We start from the raw sequence: 17,405 nt of genomic DNA, 5'->3' as shown, positions 1-17,405 counted from the left end.
AGTAAGTTGCTTGTTGAGCGGTAACCATGTTTTCTGGGGACGCCATCAACTCTTTTACCTTTGTTGAATATCATGTGAGTTGCTATGCATGTTCGTCTTGTCTGAAGTAAGGGCGGTTTTCACAATCAAATGGTTTGAGTATGCATACTGTTAGAGAAGAACATTGGGCCGCTAACTAAAGCCATGATTCATGGTGGAAGTTTCAGTGTGGACAGCTAATCCTCAATCTCTTATGAGAATATTAATTGTTGTTGAATGCTTATGCATTAAAGAGGAGTCCATTATCTGTTGTCTATGTTGTCCCGGTATGGATGTCTAAGTTGAGAATAATCAAAAGCGAGAAATCCAATGCGAGCTTTCTCCTTAGACCTTTGTACAGGCGGCATAGAGGTACCCCTTTGTGACACTTGGTTGAAACATATGCTATGCAATGATAATCCGTGTTAACCCAAGCTAATTAGGACAAGGTGCGAGCACTATTAGTATACTATGCATGAGGCTTGCAACTTATAGGATATCTTATACATAACACATATGCTTTATTACTACCGTTGACAAAAATTGTTTCTTATTTTCAAAATGAAAAGCTCTAGCACAAATATAGTAATCAATGCTTCCCTCTGTGAAGGGCCTATCTTCTACTTTATTGTTGAGTCAGTTTGCCTATTCTTTCTATCTTAGAAGCAAATACTTGTATCAATTGTGTGCATTGATTCTTACATGTTTACTTATTGCACTTGTTATATTACTTTGTGTTGACAATTATCCATGAGATATATATGTTGAAGTTGAAAGCAACCGCTGAAACTTTATCTTCCTTTGTGTTGCTTCAATGCCTTTACTTTAAATTTATTGCTTTATGAGTAACTCTTATGCAAGTCTTATTGATGCTTGTCTTGAAAGTATTATTCATGAAAAATCTTTGCTATATGATTCATTAGTTTACTCGTTATCTTCATCATTGCTTCGAATCGCTGCATTTATCTCATATGCTTTACAATAGTATGATCAAGATTATGATAGCATGTCACTTCAGAAATTATCTTTGTTATCGTTTACCTACTCGAGGGCGAGTAGGAACTAAGCTTGGGGATGCTTGATACGTCCCAAACGTATCTATAATTTCTTATGTTCCATGCTACTTTTATGATGATACTCACATATTTTATACACATTATATTTCATATTTATGCATTTTCCGGCACTAATCTATTGACGAGATGCCGAAGAGCCAGTTGCTGTTTTCTGCTGTTTTTGGTTTCAGAAATCCTAGTAAGGAAATATTCCCGGAATTCGACGAAATCAACGCCCAGGGTCCTATTTTTGCACGAAGCTTCCAGAAGTCCGAGGGAGAGACGAAGTGGGGCCACGAGGCGCCGCCACAACAGGGCGGCGCGGCCAGCAAGGGGCCCGCGCGGCCCTGGCGTGTGGGGCCCTCGTGTGGCCCCCTGACCTGCCCTTCCGCCTACTTAAAGCCTCCGTCGCGAAACCCCCAGTACCGAGAGCCACGATACGGAAAACCTTCCAGAGACGCCGCCGCCGCCAATGCCATCTCGGGGGATTCAGGAGATCGCCTCCGGCACCCTGCCGGAGAGGGGAATCATCTCCCGGAGGTCTCTTCATCGCCATGATTGCCTCCGGATCGATGTGTGAGTAGTCCACCCCTGGACCATGGGTCCATAGCAGTAGCTAGATGGTCGTCTTCTCCCCATTGTGCTATCATGTTAGATCTTGTGAGCTGCCTATCATGATCAAGATCATCTATTTGTAATCCTTCATGTTGTGTTTGTTGGGATCCGATGAATATAGAATACTATGTCAAGTTGATTATCAATCTATCATATATGTTATTTATGTTCTTGCATGCTCTCCGTTGCTAGTAGAGGCTCTGGCCAAGTTGATACTTGTGACTCCAAGAGGGAGTATTTATGCTCGATAGTGGGTTCATGCCTCCATTAAATCTGGGACAGTGACAGAAAGTTCTAAGGTTATGGATGTGCTGTTGCCACTAGGGATAAAACATCGATGCTTTGTCTAAGGATATTTGTGTTGATTACATTACGCACCATACTTAATGCAATTGTCTGTTGTTTACAACTTAATACTGGAGGGGGTTCGGATGATAACCTGAAGGTGGACTTTTTAGGCATAGATGCATGCTGGATAGCGGTCTATGTACTTTGTCGTAATGCCCTGATTAAATCTCATAGTACTCATCATGATATATGTATGTGCATTGTTTTGCCTTCTTTATTTGTCAATTTCCCAACTGTAATTTGTTCACCCAATATCTGCTATCTGATGGGAGAGACACCGCTAGTGATCTGTGGACCCCGGTCCTATTCTTTACATCTGAAATACAAATCTGCTGCAATTGTTCTTTACTGTTCTTCGCAAACAACCATCATCATCCACACTATACATCTAATCCTTTGTTTACAGCAAGCCGGTGAGATTGACAACCTCGCTGTTACGTTGGGGCAAAGTTCTGTGATTGTGTTGTGCAGGTTCCACGTTGGCGCCGGAATCCCTGGTGTTGCGCCGCACTACACTCCTCCGCCATCAACCTTCAACGTGCTTCTTGACTCCTACTGGTTCGATTAAACCTTGGTTTCTTACTGAGGGAAACTTGCTACTGTGCGCATCACACCTTCCTCTTGGGGTTCCCAACGGACGTGTCAACTACACGCATCAGGGCACTGCCACGTCAACTGGGCGCGGGTGTGTAGGCCGCTGCGGCTGGGGGGCTTGGGAATCCCAGACCTTGCGCGTACTGCCATCAGCCTCAGGGTGAGATGGATTTGGCGGATGCGCACTGATCCCCTGCGACCCTAGCGCGGGTTGGACATGCACTTCTCGAAGACGGAGCTTGATGTCTTCGCGGCCTCCACCTCCATGGTGGTCGGCGACGGGGAATCTGCCCTCTTCTGGGAGGACAGGTGGATGGACGGCAGGTCCATCAAGGAGATGGCGCCGGAGGTGTACGCCTTAGTGCCGAAACGTCGGCGGAAGGCTCGAACGGTCCGTGAGGCGTTGGTTGAACGTACCTGGTTCTCCGACATAGCTGGTGCACCGAGCGCGCTGGCACTGTGGCAGTACGTACAGCTGTGGGGTAGACTTAGAGACATCCAACTATCGGCGGACCCGGACAGGCTGGTGTGGCGTTGGAAGACAGATGACCAGTACTCGGCTGGCTCCTGCTATGATACCCTCTTCCAGGGGGCGGTCATCTCAGGTTCCTAGAAGCTTAACTGGAAATCTTGGGCGCCGCCTAGGGTGAAGTTCTTTATTTGGCTGGCCTGCCTCGACAGATGTTGGACGGGGGAGAGACTCGCACGGCGTGGGCTCCCGCACGCGCCTAGATGCCCACTATGCGACCAATCTGTCGAGACCATGAGCCACCTGCTCACAGGGTGCTCCTTCTCCAGAACGGTTTGGTTCGAGGTCCTGTCGTGGATCCGATCCACCTCAGGCCCTCCCACGGTTGAGGGTGACTTCGCGGAATGGTGGTCGCAGGCGGTGCGGACCGCCCCTCGCCAGCTGCGCAAGGGCACTTCGTCGGTTATCATGCTCACGGCATGGTGGATCTGGAAGCATCGGAACGCGGTGGTCTTTGACAACCTGCGACCTTCGGTGACATCCTTGTTCAACGACGTAGTGGCCGACGCGCGGCAATGGGCGGACGCGGGAGCCCGGGGTGTGCGTCAGCTACTCCCTTAGATTAGTTTTCCTTTTTCTTGGGTCGAGTTGTACGGCGTGTTGGATCCGTGCTTGGACTTGTACATAAACTCTTCTTTTCTATCAATGCATCGAAACGTAAGGCTTTTGCGTTTTCGTGAAAAAAATTATCCGCTAGAGATGCTGTTAGCATCATCCACTCAAAGTAATTGAGAAGACACACTATCAAGCTCAATAGCAGACTACCTAAAAAAAAGCTCAATAGCAGATTGGTTGTACACGTTGTCAAGGGAAATCCTACGGTTAGCCTTGAAAGGACGGATCCCAACGTCCATCATGCCACTTTCCTTGACCCCACCTCAGCTGGAACTCCTGCCCAAGCACCGCCTAGTGCAGTAGTGCTACTCATCCCATTGACGTTCATCGAACTTGCTTGTTACTTTGAGCCGTGACATAGCCCTGATTCCGCATGGCTCGGGGTTCGGGCTATATATGTGAATCTTCCGTTAATATCTTTAGCTGGACACTTCAAACATTTTATATTTTGGTGGCAACGAACTTTTGTACCGTATTGGACTTCGCAACTAATGATGAATTTTGAATTTTTCGTACAATAGTAGTAGTGTGAATATCAAATCACGAATTTTGAATTTTGCATGTAATGGTAGGGCCAAGAGGTTCGAGAGTGATATGATGGACTATGTTAGCACAGACTTCAGGTTTATCCTCGGCGGCGGGGGTCAAAATATTTGCCCTGGTTTGACATTCAGGGTGTCGAACATTGACTGGAAAGCTTCCGCTGTAAACCAGGAGAATCTTTAAATGGATGAAGCATATGAGATCAAGGCGCGTCGATCGACTGAACTTTTGTTGGAAGCAATTCCTTTCATCCCTTGATTTGTGTTTCTTTCTGATGTGCCTTGATTTTTCGTTTTCTAGACGTGCCTTGACCTTTCGCGTTTTACCTAAACGTGTTGGCTTACAAATCAGTTTGTGTATGTGTTCATTGTAATCTGCGATCACACGAGCACTTTTTTCAAAATGGGGGATATGACCCGGGTGATGCACATAGCCTTTTATTTTAAAGTTTTAGAATTTATCATGTTTCCTGTTATCGACATGGCTCTCTCATTTTTTACTTTCATGGTACAAGGAGGTGTTCCTGGGACCATCTGGAGAACCGCCGGGCCGGCGTGGAGGGGACGCTGGATGCATAGGTGATCAAGCAGCGACTCGCGCGCGCCTACCAAGTACATCAATACCAGCGACTTTGTTGTTGACCCTGCCAGCAACATTGAAGAGGCCGACTTGGACTTCCTTGAGGGTGGCGAAGGTGAGGAAGGCGACAAGAACGCCTACATGGACGCCGAGCCGACTGCGATACCGGAGGATCCTCCAACTGCACCTCAAGCTTCTCCGGCTGGCACTCCTATAACCATGTGTTTAGATCTCTTTTCTCTTTGTGCAAACTTTGATTTTTTTCTTTTATCAACTTGTGCATGTGTAGTAAATCTGAAAATCTTTACTATTAAATGGGAGTTGGTCGTTTGACACTCAACGTACTTTGATGGTCGTCATTAAAACAATCCGGACCGTCTAATCTGATCCCAACAACTAACACCGTCCGATTGTTTTCCTCGTCTAGCTTAAACCCCGCTCGACAAAAGGAAGTTGCATGCAACCGTTGCCTTCCCGTTTAACAACGAACCTGAATTAAATTGGGACGTGATCCCACGTCCATCAATGCTTGCCTTCCTTGCTAAACTCCAGAAATTAACCCTCCCTTAAAATTTGCCAGCATTAATCTGCTCCTTCAATTTCCAAGTTGCCGGGTAGACGAAAAGGATTTCTGAACGCCGACATGATTCCATCCTCTTCCCAAACTGAACTGCTTCCCTTGGTGTTTCCCATATCTCCCGCGAACAATCTCAACCGAGAATGATGTTGCGGGAGCCGGCCTCCGTGGTGTTAGCAGAGTTCATGGCGTGGGCTACGGTCTCCATGCCGTCGATTGGCCAAGGCGTGCACGCGGAGATCAAGGGCTGACCGGGAGTATAGTGCCACGAGCCGCGGCGGCACCGTGTAGGGCGAGAGAGGATGCATTGCGGAGATGGTCGGCGCGTGTGTCGTCCAGTATGGCATGGGCGGCGACCTTCCCTTGTTGGGCGAGCACGGGGCTTTGGCGTGCTTCTGGACGAGTGTGGCGTCCAACATTGCTTGGGCGTCGAACTTCCCATGCTAGGCGAGCACGGCGGCCTCTCCATGGCGGTGGACGAGCATGATGACCTGCATGCTGTTGCGATTGGCGGCCTTCATGTTCAGAACGAGCATGGCATCCTGCCCATGGTGCTGGAAGAGCACAATGGCCTGCATGTTGCTGAGGGTGGGCGCCTTCACGTCTAGGATGAGCTCGGAGGCCTGCCATTGGTGCTCGAAGAGCATGACGGCGGGCATGTTGCTGCGGGCGGCGACCTTAACGTGCATGGTGATCGTGGTGGAGCGAACATGCAGGCGGAAGACGGAAAGGTATGAAAATGTTACAGAACAAGCACGAACAATATGAGGAACATGCATGTTACACATACTGTTTCTGCTAGACTAATTTTACATGAGCCATGCATACTACCATGGGTTTGCAGGAGGAGCTGCGGCACTACAAACGTTGGTATACATGAATTTTATATCTACACTACTTAAAAAGGAGGAACATGTTCCTTATTCTGCCACTATAACAATACGTTCGTCGTACTCCGTCGCGCTTCGCTCGCGTTGAAATGGGCCAAAGCCCAACACATCCGCCACCACGTCGCCTCCTTTCCTCCTTGCCTGAAAAAACGTCCCTCATTTGCATCTCACGAAGCTTCCTTCCACGCCGCCGCTCCCACCCCCGCCCCCACCCCCGCCGGCCCGTCCAGATCGGCCTTCCCAACCACATCGCGCCCCGCATACCCCGTCGACACCCTACCGATCCCACTGACAAAGAGACGAAGAGTTATCGCGAACGTCAACGACCAGCGGCGGCGGCACGACTAGCGGTAGCACGCGGCGGGCGGCGACGCGAACAAAACGCATAGCACGGCGCAGCAACAGAAGCTCCCACGCGATGAGACCTCCTGCCTGTGATTGGATCAGCCTCTCCTGACGGGATCCACCTTCCATGAGGCATGTACTCAACTCAATCTTCTATTGGAGCCTCTCTTGAATCGCGTTGGAAACCCTAACCCCCACTGAACTATCTCTCTGTACATTCTTGCCAGGAACTGGATCGAGCCGCCACTACTCTCGGTGGCCGCCGCCGCCCGGATTCGTGCCGCCGCCGCCCTGAATCGCGCCTCCGTCGCCTGGAATCGAGCCTCCGTCGCCTGGACTCACCTCTCCCCATCTGGATTCAGCTCGCCCCGCCGAGATTCGCCAGCAAGGTAACTCCTCCCGCCGTTCTTGCTTTTCTGTTTCTCATTTCTGGTTGCTCCCGTTTTGCTTGCTGCTACTGTTCTTGGTGCGCTGCTTTTCTGATGGCCTGATGCGGCTGCTCTGTATTCATTGCTGCAAACTGAAATCAGCAACATCATATCCAGCACCTGATTTGTGTCTCTGATATGCAAAGGAGTAGGAAAGTCAATAGAGATTTTGATTTTTTTGGTACATGTGTTGGCTGTCATATAGATACTCATTACTGTCCGTGTGTTTAGTGAATTTTATAGGAAACTCATCAGGTGTGGCTGAAACGGAAATTCGTCATACTCTATAAGCTGGTTGTCTGATAGGACCGTTGCCGCCGTAGTACCCGAACGGCGCAGCCTTGGTGTCGGTCAGCATGTTAGAGGAGCCCCCCTCGCCTTGTATGAGGCCGTGCTGCTGCCGAGTACGGTGGCATGGCATGCATCAGGTATTTGTGCTGGCAACGCTGCTATATTGCTATATTTACTCCGCGTATAACTTCGCACCAGATATTATTCTAATAAAAGATAACATATTTGTTTTGTATACCTTCGCACCATAAGCATAGGAGCATTTGTGTCTGATTCTTTGGCTATCATATCAATTTTGTCTACACTCGGACTCATGGAGGTCTCACACTCATATCTGTAGCAAATTTATTCTTACTATGATTCTGTCATCAGGATTAAGGTGAACAGGAGTATATGTTAATCCTTCCTATGAGATTAGGGGTGAATTTAATTATTCTTACCATGATTTTTTACATGTTCTGTAACAGATTATATAAGAAATGTTTTATCATGCAAGCACGTTCTATCTAAATATTTAGAGGAGCTCCCCTTTTCTTGTATGAGGTCGTGCTGCTTCCGAGTACGGTGATGTGCATCGGGTATCTGTGCTAGCAGCGCTGCTGTATCATGCAAGCACTGTTTTGTTTTGAACGATGTGTTTATAAGTGAAGCATATAATTTCTTTATAGATCTTGCTCATTCGTTTGTTATATGAAACATGATATTTCTTCTTTCAAATGGTAATAAATATGTAGGCGTCGACGTCTTGACCGCACTGACCCAGGATGTGCTGGTGTCGGAACAGCCATGGCCTTCGGTTTGCCTGAAGAGTTGGCGGTGGTGCTTCCGGCGCACAGGTTCGAGCAGCTCGACGTGGCACGGAATATCACCTCCATCATGCTAGCATCCCACGCTGCGCATCCCACGCCGCACATCCCACATCAGGTGGCTCAAGGCTGAGGCCGCGGAGATGCGAACAACTCGCCTAGAGCACCATCGCTGTTGGGCACCTCCGCAAGCGCGGCCTCGCTCACCATCGACCGCCTTAGCTGCACCGACGACGAGAAAGTAAGTTTTCATTGCAATTGTGAAGTAATTAATACCCTAATGTATCTACATCTATCTACACTACTTAAAAAGGAGGAAGATGTTCCCTATTCTGCCACTACGTCTTGCCCTTTAGTCGTCCTTCGTCCGCCTCCTCGGTCGTCGCTTCCATCCGCAAACTACGCCTGGCGATGCGTCGTCAAAGCAGGCCCCGCAATCAGGGCTCTCATCCGCACAAAACCCTCTCTCTCTCTCTTCTCCCACACCAGGGCGACGCCCCTCTCCCCAGCGTATCCCTGCCCTCCTCCTCATGTCCTCCATCGCATCCTAACCCGCCGCCGGATCTCCAGTCATCAACGCCTCCTCGGTTGTCACCGCCTCCACCCTGCGGATCCGCTCTCCATCGCACGGATTCGGCCGTCATCGCCTCCCCCTCGATTGTCCCTGTCCTCCACTGCAGGGAATCCCTCCTAGGCTAGGCTGCTCCGAGCCGGGAAAACGCCGCCCACGCCAAATCACCTCGCCAGCGGTACTCAGTCCCTCCACCTCGCCGCCCATGTCTCCCTCGATTCCATCTCTCCCACGACTCCCCAGCCTCGCCGCAGCTCCGGCTCCTCCTCCCGGCTGACTTCCTCCTCCAACACGCTGCGTCGCGCCTAACCCTAGCTGCACGCCTAATTCTGGACCTTTCCGGACCAGCCGGGGTGCCCTACTTCCACGCATTCTCCTCTTACGCAGCACCGCCTCGGCTCCGGCGTGCTCGTCGAGAAAAAGACCGCCGGTGAGACCTTCCAGCCCTCGGCTTCACATCTAATATTTACGATTGGATCCAACAATTGGAATCCTAGATTTACTCTGGGTGCAAAGTTTTCACACAGATTCGATTTTTCTGTGAAAAGAGGCTATAGTTTCATTATGAATATTTTTTCTGAAGTGCAAGTGCTTTGAGCGGCCAGTAAGACTAAGGTCTCCTGATATAACATATTCATGTAATATTTAGCCGCAATTTGTATTTTGTAATGTAGGTGTTCGTTATTTATGTGAAAGTGCTTTGAGCTGCCAGTAAGGTTGCCTGATATAAATCTTGAATAATTTTAATTCATTTCTCAGGATTGTTGTGGTTTGATACTTTCAGTATTTCACAATTCTATTCCACTACTCTCTATGACATCAACTGTAAGTTCTGGGACTGGATGTGAATATAAATGCTTGTTTAGAAGGTCATGTAGTTTGATATGGGTACTGTATCTTCTCTGCTACATTTTTCTGCTCAATGCCATGATGATGTGCGTGTTTCGATCTGGAGATCACTCCATCTTGCATACTCACTTTTACTCAAAGGTCTCTGTTTTGGGTCATTGGCCTATTGCTCTCGCTGCCCAATGTTCATATTATGCCCTAGAATAATCTCATATGTGTTAACTGGTGGAGCATAGACGGGAGGAAGGAAAGACAGAACAATAAAGGTTTAGAAGTAACTGTCTATGTTTAGTTTCATACATGGTATATCATAATGATATTTTCCATTAGTTTCATGCCAACACACCACATCAAACACTATAGATAGAAGAAATGGCCTACCCTCCTGAGGTTTTGAGTCTTGTACAAGTCCATATGGTTTAATCGTGTTTAGGTTTAAGAAAATTGCTGCATTTGGTGTTACGGTATACTATTTGAGTATTTTCCCTGTCTTTGTCCCTTGGTATGAATTATAATGATTTTGGTTAAAGGAGCATGCCTGGAATAGTGCGACAAAGTTTAGATGATACTGACCAGGTTTATTCTGTGGTTGCTTTGCTTGGTTGTTTCTAATAATGATACAGTATAAACAAGTTTAGACAATAGTTTGACACTGACCAAGTGTATTCTGTGATTTTGCAGGGAGTTCCATTAATCCCTTCCTCTAGCTAATTCCTGCATGCTTAATTATTTCCTCAATTTTGGTCTGATGACGATGATGGATCTGAAGAGATATGCATTGAGGATGAAGTACGACAAGTACCTGTAAATTCCTCTTTAGTAGGTGCATGCCTCAGCCTGGGTATTCCATCTTGAGACCATTTCTCCAGGAATGCCTCTATACAAGAGTGTTGTTTGTAGAGTAAGGAGATAGTATGAGTGTATGACACATAAATAATTGTTGATTGGATTAGATCAAATTGTTTTAAATTCTGATCTAGAGAGCTTATTTACAGTTCTCACATTTTGGGCAGCTGCCTGCCATTCTTGGATATGGATGACCCAGCCAAAGACATCGTCGACCTTGCAGTGAGAAACTTCACTACAATATGTAGACTGCCAGTTTTATGTAAATAAACATGGGATGGTTAGTATTATGTACAGAAACATGAGATGCTGAGAAGAGAAGAAACACATCGCTGAGTTTAGCCATTTAGCACTTGCTGTTATAGTGTTGCCTTTTATCAACGTGATGACCCCTTCATAGCTGGTATAGTTCTGGTGCTTAAAGAATTGTCTGTGGTGATTGACTGCGACCGTGATGAGCCCGTGATGAGCCCATGTCACATTCATGAACCTTTGAATATCAACTTCTCAATTACCATATATAGTATTAATTTGGTTCTTTTGTTCAATTATACCATTTCTATTGGGAGAACTGTTGACAACTTCATGTTGGGACCTGGGAGCATATCACAATGGTTATTTTAATTTGTTCACTCACAATAAACATGAATAAGTTGCAATCATGCCAGGATTCCATTGCAAACCACTGATGAAAAAGGTAGGGGCTGCCCTCCCTCTTTGTCCAGGGACCAGGGTATGTAACAACTCGTGTGTCTCCTACTGCTCGTCGTTTGCCCTACAAAGTCGTGTATCACACATTTGTTTATCTTTCAATGGAGCTGATATGTTCTAGATTTTAGAATTCCTGGGTTATTGTTACCGTCGCAACAAGTAGAAGTTATTTATTTTTTCTATTCTTAGATTTGAAAGAAAGCATAGTGTTTGACAGGTCATGTACTGGATTGTCTACATGCATGTCACACCATCTGTTCCATGTCCATTTTTTATGTAATTCATCCTCTCTACGCTGGCTGATGGTGATGTGTAGGATGGGTCAAACCCATCCCAATGTTGATACCCTCTTCTCTCTATATGTAGTTCTCCAAGTATTTCTAATTATCATTTTCCATGTGATTTTCCTGACAAATAGCTCGATATGGTTTTGTATTTAATACCTGTAGACACACTAATGTAACAATGCTTTAGTCTGATTTTTTTTCGAAATGTTCAGTCTCATTGTTGTACCTGGTTATTTTATTTCCCACCAAGTGTTATCTTGCAATCTCATGGTCCTTTACTAAAGCTCGAATTTTACTGAACTTGTTCGTCCTTATTTTGTCCTAATACTCTCAGAATTTATACATAGAGAATGATACCATGATAGTCTATACATAGAAGGATACCGGGATACAGAGAAAGAGAAACAGAGAGTTGGAGAGTACCATGGTCGTTTATTTCTTCTCGTTGCCGATGAGGGTGCCTCCTGCATTAACAACGACAGAGGCTCCATGTTTGCTGACGGCAACGTACCTAAATCGTCCTCTACTGATAGGCTGGTAAGGGTTTCTTTTTTCCTTTACACAATATGAATTCATTTTATAGTTGATACTTGGTAGTTGGTCTTTACTAGGGAAAATTCTTTCAGTAAAGCCTAATCAGTTCAAGGAGATAGATCCAAACATTATTTGCTTTTGCAAATGTTGGCAGAAACAAAAATGCTCATTGAGACATAAATGGCTATCGAGAGACAACTTACTGCATGAAGCTCTGATTCTCATCCCAAACTTCTGAGTTCAGACATAGTATGCGCATCATGTTTCCTTGACTGCTTTCATGTCTAATGAAATAAATAAAAAATAGCACTTGATGTTTTGTAAGAAAGAGGGTAACACCAGGACTAAATTCCCTTCTCTGTTATTGTTAGTGAAACTAAGGCGCATTCAGGTGATGTCAAAGGTCACCACAACTTGAGAAAATGGGAGTAGATTTGCGTCTTCTGTAAACTGTATCTTGTTCCGATGTTCAATTTGCAAATCTTTGGTCTGCCAAGTAATTATTTTGTCTAGGCAAAATGTTTCTTCGGGGCATCATAGGTGAACTAGAGTTGGAGGGTGGGGAGGCGATGGGTGGATGGAGAGTTAGAGACAGAGGTAGATCATATGATATATTCTAAATAATCACGATAAATGATATTGAATAGGATATATAAGGAAGTCAAGTAGAAGGCTGAAGTAATCTCACAAGATGATCATCTTAGATGATTATTTATGTTCTAAAATTAATTTTTTTGTCTTCAGTATGCTGGCGGTATTTTGCATGGAAGTCGACCTAAGCTAACTCTGAAGGTTACTGAATATATGCATTAGCCCTGTTTATTGAGTGATTCTTTACTGATAATTCTTTTTTGAGATATTTGTTGATTATTAGCAGTCTTTACAATAGGAGAGTACAAAAATAACCCTGCTTATTAAGTCCATAAGATTGTTTGATATTTTTGAAGGTTAAGCTGAAACTGAAGCTTTGCACCAACCTGGAGGACTGTCCAACAAATCCATATCTCCACTGTTGCCTGGTTTGTTCCTTCTTCTACGACACCAACAAGGTCTATTACCCTTCCCAGTACCTCTTGCATTGCTCCCATATTTTCCATGTCTGGCATTTGTTTTGCCGCTCATCGTCGGTCTCTATGTCTGCACTCCATGTATTTATTTTGTTGCCTCATCAAAGACACTCTGTTTTTGTACTGGTACAGAGTTTGACCTCGTGTGTGAGCCCACCATCAACACTGAATAGCACGAGGAGTATGACTTTAATTGTTCCGGAGACATTAGTTTTTGAATAGTATGGATTTGCTGACATAGTGGTACATAGAGTTTGACCTCGTGTGTGAGCCCACCATCAACACTGAATAGTATGGATTTGCTGACATACGCTTTAATTTTTTCCCAAATTCTTTCTGCACCATAGCTCTCGGATTTAACACTGTGATATGAAGTATGTAGTGCTCGGATCGAACTGAGTTGAACTTACTAGGTGACCAAAGACTTAAAACAGTTTCATTTTTAATTATTTCCAATCAAGCTATTTTTAGGAGGATCCGTTATGAACTAGAAAACTAAGAACCGAATCATATTTTTTACTTTATTTTTAGATACCTTTTGTTCAGTGATTATTTTCTGTGACTTATATGAAAACTTGTAATATAATAATCTGCAGTACCCAAACATTGTTTTAATGATGCTTCTCTCTATAAATCTTAAGTTTCCTTGGTTACTTAAAACAAATTAGGAAGGGTCCATTGGATGAATATGCTTTGTTTGTTCTATAGCATATCGCGCAAAGCTTTCTATTGTTGAAGAAATAGCTAAATAGCTGAAGCTCATATTTTCTATAGGTTAGAGAAATTGCAGCGTCATCCACTCGGCCGTGGCTTGCAAAGACTGATGGAGAGGAAGGGCTGAAACATGTTCAATGATGAAGTAGATCGATGAAGTAGCAGAGTACTGGTGGTGGAGTCTGAGCCAATAGGTGGTTGAAAAGGGAAGAAGAAATGGACGTGGTGATGCTTCGTCTTAAATTGATTGGTTTTGAAGAAACATATAGGCCTCATGGAGGAAAGAAGACTATACTTTCGAACAAGATGAGAGCTATACAAATAGGGGAGAGGTGAGGAAAGTATCGCCAAAATGTGAAACAATATTATGTGACAATATGCACATTTGTTAAAATAGCTAAACATTATTTATTGGACAGCGCTGAGCGTCCCCCGGGGGATCAAACCCACCGATCCCCCGGGTCGACCACCGTACGATCAAACCAACGTCGACCGTCAGATGATCCCCTCAGAACCACCTTTCCCGCTTTTGCTTCCATGACCGTCCGAACGCAGCAAAAAAGTTCAAATGCAGCAAAATACGAATCAGACGCGGATCGGGACGAACTCGACGCTCCGCACGGCGGCACGGCGACCTCCACCACATCGCGGGTGGCGGCGTCGGTAACAGCTGCTGTCGGCGGCGGCCGAAGATGGCGCATCTCCTCCGATCTGTGCTCTACCCCAACGGAGAATACCCTCATCAGCAGCATCGTTCCGCGCAAGGTGCCTCAAGCTCGAGCTCGAATCCAGGTCCACGGCGACGGCAAACGTCAGATCCGGCGAGCTTCGGCTCCGGTGATCCTATGCTGCAACCAAATCGGGGCCCCTACAACAATCCTCCTGCGTTTTTCACCCAGAACCCAGAGATTGAAGATCCTGCACAATCAGTGAGTATTTTTTGTGCTTTGCTGCTGTAGACTTGTGTTGGAAGTTTTTTGCTACTACCAATTGAAGATGAATTATTTTGCTACATTGTTATGGTGATGCAAATGGAATCCAGTGTCACTTCACTTGAAAAAAAGCAAAAGAGGATGTAATGAATTTGAAATAGTTTCTGCTTCGAATTAAGTTGGTACTGTCTGCATGTTGTGCTGCAGGAAAATGTTGTGTATGAACTAGTTGCTACTGTGTGAATTAAGTTGCTACTGTGTTAATTAAGTTGCTACTGGCTGCATTTTTTGCTAACAAAAAAACAGCAAATGATATGTACCAAAACAAGTTCAAAAAATGTTTGGTAGCTGATTCAAATGTCACAATTACAGGGTTTTGTCGCAGACAGCATCTTTGGTGGTTTCCATCTGAACAATGATACGAATGATACTACACATGCTGCTGAAGAACCCACTGCTACGGAGAATTTTGTACCTGGACCAGGTAGCGCAACCAGTGGGAATGCTTCTATTGCAGCAGAAGAAAATGCAGAAGAAATATCATCGCAGCCTGTTGTACCTTATGTTGGCATGATATTCGATGACCTTGAAGTTGCAAAGGAGGTGTACAATCAGTATGCATTCAAGATGGGATTCGGTATTCACATATCAAATACGAAATACAGCCAAGCACGAGGGGCGCAAAAGGATACACCGCTGAGCAGGGTCTTTGCATGTGTTCATTCTGGGAAACCTATAGTTGAAGCACAAAAGTCAGGGAAGAATGTCACGGGGGTTGCAGCGAAAGGTTTTGATACAACAGTTGATATGTTTAGCTCTAGTGCACAAAAATCTAAGGGCAAGCAAGCAGTGGAGCAGATGGATGTGAGAGATTCTAGGCAGCGAAACAAGGTGCTACGTCATGATTGCAAAGCACGCATGCTTGTTGGTAAAAGAAACAGTTCTTGGACAGTGACAGTTTTTGAAGCTGCACACACGCACCCAATGGTGTCGCAGGCTGGAAGGAGAAGGTACTATAGATCGCATAGAAAGGTTCCTGAAGAAGATTTTCAGTTGCTGCAGACATTACACAACCAGAATATTAGTACAGCAAAAATCATGGGTGCACTTGCAGATGTGCATGGTGGTGACCTGAGAGGGCTTGGTTATGTTAAGAGGGATATATCGAACATAAGAACAATGCTGCGAGAGGAAGTGACACTGAGAGACATGAATTTGACAGTTGAGTATTTTGAGAGAAGACAAGCAGAGAGCCCAGGTTTCTTTTATGCAACTCAACTCGACAAGAACAATGCAGTGAGAGCGCTCTTTTGGGTTGATGGAAGGACCAGATCATTGTACCACAAGTACAAGGACTGCGTGTTTTTTGACACGACATTTTGCACAAACAGGTACAACATGCCTTTCGCTCCAATTGTAGGAATAAATAACCACACGCACACCATTGTCTTGGGATGTGCTCTGCTACCTGATGAAACAATCGAAACATTCAGATGGGTTTTTGAGAGGTGGATGATTGCAATGGATAACTTGGCTCCTGATCACATAATGACAGACCAGGATCAAGCAATGCGTACATCCATATCGAAGATATTCCCGAAAACAATCCACAGATGCTGCTTTTACCACGTGGTGAACTTAGCGAGAAGAAAACTTGGTCCAAAACTAGTGGATGGTCATCCATTTGCAGATGCATTCTACTCGTGCATTTACGGTACCGACACAGTAGAGGAGTTTGAAATCTGCTGGCAGCACATGCTGCAAGTCCATGATATGACTGATAATACACACCTTGAAAACATGTGGGGCTGCAGGAAAACATGGGCACCGGTGTATTTCAGGCACAATTTCTTTCCATTCACAAGTACAACCGGAAGATCAGAAGGGCTGAACTCATACTTCAAAACCTTGGTTCGTCCAGGAGATTCAGTTTTCAACTTTGTCCAAAGAAGATTTAACTGTGTCAGAGTCTGATGCTGGACCGGGAGGACAACTCTGGTTTTGTAATGGAAACAACAACAGCATCACTATGGGGGAGGTTAGTAATTCTGCTAGTCATTGAAGCACTTCATAATACCTGTTGTAGCATGTAATCATCATTGTTTGTAGCAACTTGAAAGTACTAATGCAGCAACCTTTTTATTGCAGCTGGAGAATTGAAAGGCAGGGGCTACAATTCTACACCAGGGATGTCTTTGACAGGTTTCAGAAGATTTTGCAGCGCTCAACAGGATTTTATGCAGTAAGGGCAGAGGTGGATGGCCTATGTTTTGATCTGGTACCAAACCCTGGCCTAGATGTAAAGACATATCGGGTAGAAGTTGAGCCTGATAACCAAACATACACGTGTGGATGCAACCTATTTGAAATGTGTGGCCTCATTTGCCCGCACATTGTCAGGGTAATGGTTCTCCTTAATGTGCAGCAAATACCGGATAGGTACATGCTTCCAAGGTGGTCTGCAGCAGCAACAACACCTGCACCTGACCCAGGAACAAGCGGCGTCCGGTTCGGTGTTCCAGCAACGAACACGCTGAAATACAACTCCCTTTGCAGAAAAATGAATGATCTTGCATCGGATGCTTGTATTTCTGATGACACGTATGCAATGGTGTCAGACATGATCGCTGAAGCAAAGAAAGTTGTTGCTACAATGAATAG

The 17,405-nt window shown here is 45.4% G+C and overlaps 1 protein-coding gene and 1 long non-coding RNA gene across 2 annotated transcripts; both read left to right on the top strand.

Annotated features, from left to right (window-relative positions):
• The first annotated feature begins 2,847 nt into the window (after positions 1–2,847).
• On the top strand, positions 2,848–3,243 carry LOC139838289 (uncharacterized). Its single transcript, XM_071827692.1, has one exon. The coding sequence runs from the start codon at positions 2,848–2,850 to the stop codon at positions 3,241–3,243; it is 396 nt and encodes a 131-aa protein (XP_071683793.1).
• A 5,385-nt stretch (positions 3,244–8,628) lies between these two features.
• On the top strand, positions 8,629–14,223 carry LOC127345887 (uncharacterized). The gene is made up of 5 exons (XR_007879105.2): positions 8,629–9,234; positions 10,335–10,494; positions 11,832–12,034; positions 12,979–13,080; positions 13,873–14,223. It is a non-coding gene; the product is annotated as an uncharacterized lncRNA (long non-coding RNA).
• The last annotated feature ends 3,182 nt before the right edge of the window (positions 14,224–17,405 follow it).

This window comes from Lolium perenne, chromosome 3, assembly GCF_019359855.2.
Source record: "Lolium perenne isolate Kyuss_39 chromosome 3, Kyuss_2.0, whole genome shotgun sequence".
Taxonomy (NCBI): Eukaryota; Viridiplantae; Streptophyta; class Magnoliopsida; order Poales; family Poaceae; genus Lolium; species Lolium perenne.
The sequence above is the reverse complement of the archived record's forward strand: the minus strand, read 5'-3'. Positions and strand labels throughout refer to the sequence as shown.